The sequence below is a fragment of the Anopheles cruzii genome, chromosome 2 (genome assembly GCF_943734635.1).
Source record: "Anopheles cruzii chromosome 2, idAnoCruzAS_RS32_06, whole genome shotgun sequence".
In the NCBI taxonomy this organism is placed as follows: domain Eukaryota; kingdom Metazoa; phylum Arthropoda; class Insecta; order Diptera; family Culicidae; genus Anopheles; species Anopheles cruzii.
Window position 1 is genome coordinate 18658763 of NC_069144.1, and position 7950 is coordinate 18666712.

The following is a 7950-nucleotide window of genomic DNA, read 5'->3' on the forward strand; positions in this document are numbered from 1 at the left end:
ATCTGATAATGTTAAGAAAACTTCAAGTTTGTTTACGATTGTTTTCAAGATAGATGTGTTAAGCCTTTGTTTCGCAATTAAAAAAAACAAAGAAGATACATTTAATTTCGTTGTGAAGGGTGAACTGCTTAGAAATACCAGACTGAAATGATATTGCAATGCATTTATACCGATGATGGAATAATTATTATCCGCAAAAATTCAGAGTGGCTTCTGAGCTTTGTAATGAACTAGCTTCTAGCTTGTAACGAGCTTGTAATGAAAAAGCTTACATTTTCTTTAATACTTATGCAACTACAGTCTGCTAATTTACGCATGTCATTGGTTAAACTAGTTGACTTATCGAAAGATTTAATGGGATAATACAATACAATTTGTTAGAATTGTTAGGTCTGCGCCAGTACAATATTCCAAAAAAAATATTCACCCCTTTTTCAATAACTAAGTAGATTAAATATAGCGCAGTGGCATTGTTGCACCCTACGTCACCAAGGATTGTCAAATGTAGTCATCTTTCCTTTGGTGTATGCTGCGGCTAAATTTACGGCGAGACACTTCGAAGCACAGTGTAACTAATTTTGTTAATGCCGGCTGGCAGAAAGAGACACATTTTACCAGACTCTTGGGAGTCCACGGTTAGCACAAATGCGCATGTTTGAGCTGACGTCATGCTACAGGGATTTGAATATTGTGGAATAGGTCGCCTTGGAAACTAATGACAAACCCATACACTCATTGGACTCATTGGTTGAGTAATAGTACCTATTCACTACCTACTACTATTCAGTAATAGTACCTATCATCCTAGTTTTCCCTTGATATTGGAGAAAAATATCTGATGAATGGCATTGGGCCTGTCTAATTCTAACCTACTCTTGAGTATAGGATTACTCGATTGTAATATGGTTTTTCAATGTAATAATAGAAATATCATTCGTCACATCGTCATATCCTCACATATTAACTAATAAAAGTATATCTCTTTCTCTGCAATATAATTTCAGCAATTTTGTTTGAGGAATTAGATGCGTCATAATCAACATGACGCCGAGTATACAACTGTGATCTGTGGAACGAAATTCATGAGCCCCATGTAAGTGCCTAAACTTCATTGTTAAGTTAAACGTTAAACTTCGTATAATAAAAAAAGTTGCCATATGGAAAGAAGCTAGAGGAATTTCCGTTGTTTGTTCAAAACATTAACACTAAGCATTACATGGTTCTTAATTACAACAAAACATGGTTCTTAATTTTGGTTGTAAAATGTTCCATTTTTGAACTCGTGCGCAATGATACCTATTTTCTCTGTCACCGGTTGCAGGCCTTGGACATCTGAGGCTCTCATTGTTGGCCATATAGACAATGACCGAAGACTCCGATTCGATATCTGAGGAAGAACGTAGTTTGTTCCGTCCTTTCACCCGTGAATCATTACAAGCTATAGACGCACGAATTGCCGATGAAGAAGCCAAACAACGCGAATTGGAAAGAAAGCGAGCCGAGGGGGAGGTAAATTGTGTAGTTCTGTGAATTTGGAAAACAATACACCCAAAAGGCTTCAGGATCGCTTCTGTACTGTTTTCATCCATACCCATTTGACTCAAATCCATGTCGAACAATTCGCCAATCTGTTCTCCGGAATCTGCCTTTGAAGTTTCTAAATTTCAGTAATAGTACCTACAACTATGTCTAAATTTAGTTTTGTTTCTTCGGACATTATTTGTACGCATTACTTTTGATGCTCATTTTAGTATTGGTTTTATCTGCGAAAAAAAACTATCTCTGTGTTCCTTGTACAATCTGTAACTCTGTATTTGCCGTTAAATTTAATATGTTTTATGTAAATTTCATCTGATGTCTATTTTTGCTATGTCTTATTGTGTACATAAATGTTCCTGTTGTGCCCATATTCAAAACGAAGAAAGACGATCTGTTCCGTGCTATTTCATGTTTCGTAAGCACATAAAACTTACGATATGACGCCTTTGTTCGTGCTATCTTCAGATAATAGAAATGCATGCATGGTCACAAGAAATGACATGCGCTAAATTTGTTTTATTATGTTGAACATTAAAGAATTGATAAAACTCTGAGCTCCTATTCTTCTTGCATTACTATTACAACTCTGCCAACATTTGTTTTTGTTTTGTTCATTCATTTCAGTAACTAAAATCGCAACATTATGCTTATCTGTCTAGGTCAGTCGTTATCCATTTTCGGAAGCCTTTTGCTTCGGTTTTTTTTTGTTCAACAAAATTTGTAAGCTGTGCCAACAAAACAAGCTATTGTTACATTATTTCAGAAATCCGGTCGTAATCGTAATTATCCCAAATGAAATCGTTTCGCTTCTAATCGGTCTCTGAAGATGTAGACGTCGTCGTCTGCCTACAAAGCTCAATCCTTGATATTGGAATGCTAGTTCAGATAATTTGCCAGATTAAAATAGCCATAAAATAAATTAACCCAAAGGCTACGGTGAAAATACCCTAAATGAGAGTGAAATACTCTCACCATACTGAATGCGGAACAGCAACTAACTCGATGAAGTAATTCAAACGTTCCTTCGAAAGATGTTTCGATATTGTGCATGTTTTATGCTATGTCCATAGTCTCGATCGGCCCTTGAAAGCGCCATTTATTCTGCAAGTATCTCTTCCGTACTTTATTTTCATTATCTATGTTAAAATTTAAATAAAAAAATGTAATATGACCAATGGTATTCCATGGTTTGGGCCCGATTCAAACATTTTATGGTTGAGTACACCTTTTGATTTCTGGGTCTTCAGTCTACCAAATCTTACTTGAAAAGTTCGCTTATATCAGATTGCTTCGGCACAACCACAAAATCGACTTCCACCAATAATTTAACTTGATCGTGAATTATTTTAATTGTAGCATTTGGTGTAACTCCCAAGGGAACTAATGCATCAATTACAGTGTGAACAGATACGATAATTGGTTAGCATAATTTGAACTGCTCAGGGCCAGGGTATTGTACCGTCCTGTGATACCGTAAACAATTCACGACCACGCTAGTAACTTTCGCCAACATTAATGCCATTATCACCGCAAGTTCGCACTGCAACCATTGAACATCCAAGTAGAGGTTGCAGCTCAGAATGCATAACTTCAATTCATACACTAATACATATCAACTAACACCTCTTTACAGAGTGATTTTGGTCGGAAGAAAAAGAAAAAAGAAGTAAGATTGTCATTTCAAATACTCAGCAAACGCAAGCAAAGCTCGATCTATATATAAGAATATTATATATAGATTTGTTAAGATATTTTTTCTGGAAACTTTCGTTTAGTCATTTTAGTTCACTACGTTTACGTTTTCCATTAATCCTTAACGTTTCGTTTCTACTGCAAATCTAGACAACTTTTGTTTTACATCGATTCAAGGTGGATTAGTATCACGTTTCCTTCAATCTGCTTACGAGGTTTTTTAGCGATTTGCATTCCATTGCTATTCTTAATATTCATATTTCTGGTAAAGACTTGGACGTGCGCCGTAATGACTCACATTGTGAATTTCAAGAATCATACATGAACATAAGCTATTTGGGAATATAATTGCAAAATTGGTGTACAGTTTACTCTGTAAATCCGTTGAAAAAAATTCGATTGAAAGTAAAAAGTACTTTGATGTAGCATAAAGTTAACCGAAAACATGAAATACTTCATGCTGTGAAATGACTCTTAAATCCATAAGTGAGTTTCAAATTCTGTTTTGTTGCGCTGCTTACGCGTTTCGCTGTAAACTAAAGCATGTCTAGCCTCAATTTCACTGCAAAATTTGTATAAACATCAATGTTATTGTACTCCATACTGCAACAAAGTGTAAGATAACTAATATGTTTATATAGATAACGCAACGGCAGGCGTTTGCGCAAAACGGGATCAAGTCGTTTAAGTGGCAGCAAACAAATCTGTAACGCTACCTGCGCCACACTTGAAGCTGTATGCACTGTTTATTAACTTTTTCTTCAGTGCGATAGGTAGTAGATTTAGCGTGACAGATAAAAAATTTCAACGTATTAAAAAATGATAAATTTTGGTAGCATTGTGAGTTTCACGCGATGTATTACTAGGAGTCTGGGTACCAGTTTTAATTTGTTTTAGTTCATTGTAGTTGAAATGAAGCAGATACAAATCAATATGGACACTGTATGCAAGTGGAGAAGAAAAAAAAAAACGCTACGCAAAAACCAAATTAGCAGCAATAGTGGAAAATGTTATCGCGTGGTATCGCGTTCGTAATTAGTTTATTTGTTTTGGGAATTGCGCGGGCACCAAAACCAGTATAGTTTCGGGGTTCGGTTTGTACCATGTTTTCATGCCAGCGTCCCTGGTCATGGGCTTGTCTGACCGATTACTTAGAAAATTGGTTGCACCATGCTTTGGACTGTTATGTTGGGTCATCATCATTGTTCAAAATGTATACTGATCGATGGTAGCGATAAGCTGGTGGGTCATGGTTGACGGCACCGAATGGTAATGTTCTGATGTCATACCTGCAATGGACTCAGGACTTTTGTACTCAGGAATTTTTTGTAAAAATATTAGAAATGGAACAAAAATAGTTAGACAAGAAATGCAGTGTGAAAATAGTTGACCGCTACCGTACGGGAGAAGGTTTGGCCGGGAACCGTTTAACTTACTGTGCAACTCCAGCAACATAGATAATTGCTCACCAATTGAGATACAAACACGTGTAAAACAGCACACGAACATTATTTTATTTTTAAATCTAAGTCTTCTGAACAGTCCGTTGGCTTTATTCTACCTAATCCTTAGCCCAATATTGCTTCCCGATCGATTAAGTATAATACATAATAGAAGGATGTTAAAGACATACAGGTATATAATGGAAGGATGAGAAATAGTATGGTGAGTTCCGGGCTCCTCTGCCCATATGTTCGTTGATTGTTTTAAATGGCGTTCGATCTGGATGCTTTATTTTAGAATATGCTCTCTGCTTCATGTTTTATGGTACAAGTAAGTACAAAAAGGAGCGAAACTAAAACTCTGGCGTGACGAACAACGAAACGACTATTCTGTGCGACGGCCACAGAGAAGCAACACTGCTTCACTCGCCGTGCTTTCAATCTGGGACTACCTCATTCTGTTTATTACGCTGTCTTTAGTTCCTTTCACGTCAACCAACAACCGGAAACACACACATCGGCTCTAGTTATTGATACTCTAATCTGGGGAAACATGTGCCACTGCTACGCTTTTGCCGGCCCGACCTCGCACGCCTTCCCGAAATGTCTTCCACCTGGTCGCTCCTTATTGCCTACTACCGAGGATGCTCCATTATTGCTTCATGTTGATCTTTTTTTTCAATCTCTTACCGTGTTCTCTTTGGTCAGCCGTAGTTTTTACCTCGTTCAGTGTGTCGTGCTTTGCGGACATCCTGTTATTGCGTATGCACTAGGTACAATAACAGACCGCAAACAGGTGGCCACTCTGGCAACACCTCTATGTTTACCAAATCAGTCACCAGATCTGAATAATGGTATCCTTCAGGTATCGGGACCAGGTACGGAAGCACTGTCAGTCGGCTACTCGTGTAGCGGACAATGGCGAAGACAACTGGCAGCCAGCACTTCGACGCACTCGCAGCGGTCCTAGAGCAAGCTAACTGCACTCTCGGTGGCCTACGAACGAGGTCTGGAGGCTTTTCGGAAGACTCCTTCTCTTCTGGCACCTGTAATCGATTGCGCTTAAGCCCGATACACACCGTGTGGCGCGAATACTAACGCTTGGATTCTTCTTTCTTTTGTGTGAACGTGTACATCTGTGTGTGTGTGTGTGTGTCTGTATGTGTGCGAACGTTTGGTGTGATCCCGGAGCAATATTTGTGTTGTACGTTACTACCTCTTGTAAATTACGCTTTTATGCTGAATGTTTTGTTTCGTTAAGCTTAGCCTACAACCTGTTAGAAACTTTTACAACCATCGATGTTTGTACCGAAATATACTATCTTAGTACACTAACTATCACGCTGCGGAGGAAGACTTTCCGTTACTGTAGGCATGATCGAATTAATAACGAAAGTTGTTTGTTTCTTTACCATTTTTCCCCCGTTTTTTTTCTAACTCTTACATTCGCGTGTCTTGTTTCTTCTCTTTTTCCACCCACTATACGATTACAACGGTCGTCTTTGGTTGCAATCAATGATTCGCGCCGCAATCGCAATCAATGAACCATCCTGAATGGGTGATACTTTTTGACACCCGATCTCGAACCCGAATTGCGCACCGAATGCCACCGCTTGCTGGACTTTGTAGATACGCTACGATGACGAAGATGAGGATGAAGGCCCCCAACCGGATCCTACACTTGAGCAGGGAGTTCCGGTCCCAGTTCGAATGCAAGGAAGCTTCCCTCCGGAATTGGCCTCCACGCCTCTCGAGGATATCGACGGATTTTATTCGAATCAAAGAGTAAGTATTTACCAGAATAAAACCCGTTGCCATTGCGGTGCGGTTGCTACGTCTGTCACTGAGCGACACCTGCGGTGTTGATCAGCTATCAAACGCGCCGTATAATTAACAGTCGCACTGCTGGACGAGGTCCCGTTCTTGGCGAGTTGTTGAAGCTTAGTGTTCCATATCCGTTTACATCATAAAAGTGCGAGCTCGCCGTTTAAACTTAACCCACGGAGAACACTGCGTGAAGAATGGAAAATCTGCAGTCTTTTTGCGCCACCACATGACAACAAAACACCAAGCGAAACGAGACAGTAACATCGTTCCTTTTTTCTTCTCTTCTCTTTCACAGACCTTCGTAGTAGTTAGCAAAGGAAAAGATATTTTTCGTTTCTCCGCCACCAACGCATTATATGTACTTGATCCGTTCAATCCTATACGTCGTGTAGCTATTTATATTTTAGTACATCCACTGTTTTCACTTTTTATAATAACGACCATTCTTGTTAATTGTATATTGATGATTATGCCTACCACGCCCACAGTCGAATCTACCGAGTAAGTACACGAAGGGCCATCGCCAGCCTGTCGCGATCTACCCTTTACCCTAGTTTTTCCCATTATCATGCTTCCTATTGTTTATTTTTTGAGTGTTACTCCCCATTTTTGTGTTTGGTTTTTTCTTAACCCTCATTACTAGTGCCTTCATTAATTCAAAGCATTGATTTTACTATCCCCCGTTAAGGTTTCTATTCTAAATTAGACATCCAGCGACCCCACTCTTGACATGACGTCTTTTAATCGTAATAGTATATGTTTGAGGTTTTTGGGACTTCTGTTGAGAAATTTTCATATGGCGTTTTATCAATAGCTGTTTTTAAGATAGCTTAAATAGTGCTAGAAATATTTTTTTGTTATTGTGTGGTTTCTCTATACTTTGTTAACGAAACATTGAGTAATTGATTTACTATGCTCTCTGGTATAAGAAAAAAAACATAATTTTATAAATAATTACGATTGTTACTCGGGTCAAATTGATAGCTAGGTTTAACTGTACATTACTATACGTACTACTGTTCACAGACGTATTTCACAAATTGTATTTTGAAGAAAACTTTCTATTATTTTCTTTTACTGATACACAATGGTCGTAAATTTCTATACAATCCATAGGAAATAGCTTAACGTACTACACACGTGAAGACATAGTATAAATGTTTAATACTTAAGTCTAAAACATACGACGAATCAATAGATTAGAACGGCGTCCGTACTTGGTTAGTAATCGGTGCGATATTAAGCCATATTTGCCGAACCTGAGTACGCTTCTTTGTCCAATATGACTATTGTTTTAACTCGTTTTGTGAGCGTTCAGTAGTAGTAATGCAATGCAATATGTCTCTTTTGCTGAACCAACTTTTGTCGCATATGATAAAACACACTACTCGAATGTATCATGCCAACAAACTGCAGGCTATTTGTGTTTACACTGCAAGCACTTCACCAT

General features: G+C 38.4%; 1 protein-coding gene across 44 annotated transcripts in view; it reads left to right on the forward strand.

The window, feature by feature from the left end:
* The first annotated feature begins 1362 nt into the window (after nucleotides 1-1362).
* LOC128277842 (sodium channel protein para) overlaps nucleotides 1363-7950 on the forward strand; it is a 30735-nt gene continuing 24147 nt past the window's right edge. For 28 of the 44 annotated variants that reach the window (XM_053016374.1, XM_053016385.1, XM_053016378.1 and 25 more), the window contains exons 1-4: nucleotides 1363-1518; nucleotides 3173-3205; nucleotides 6303-6458; nucleotides 6796-7001. In XM_053016374.1, the coding sequence (XP_052872334.1) occupies nucleotides 1363-1518; nucleotides 3173-3205; nucleotides 6303-6458; nucleotides 6796-7001 (551 nt within the window). The remainder of the gene's footprint in view (nucleotides 1519-3172; nucleotides 3206-6302; nucleotides 6459-6795; nucleotides 7002-7950) is intronic. The other 16 variants (XM_053016383.1, XM_053016388.1, XM_053016415.1 and 13 more) reach the window with 2 other exon arrangements.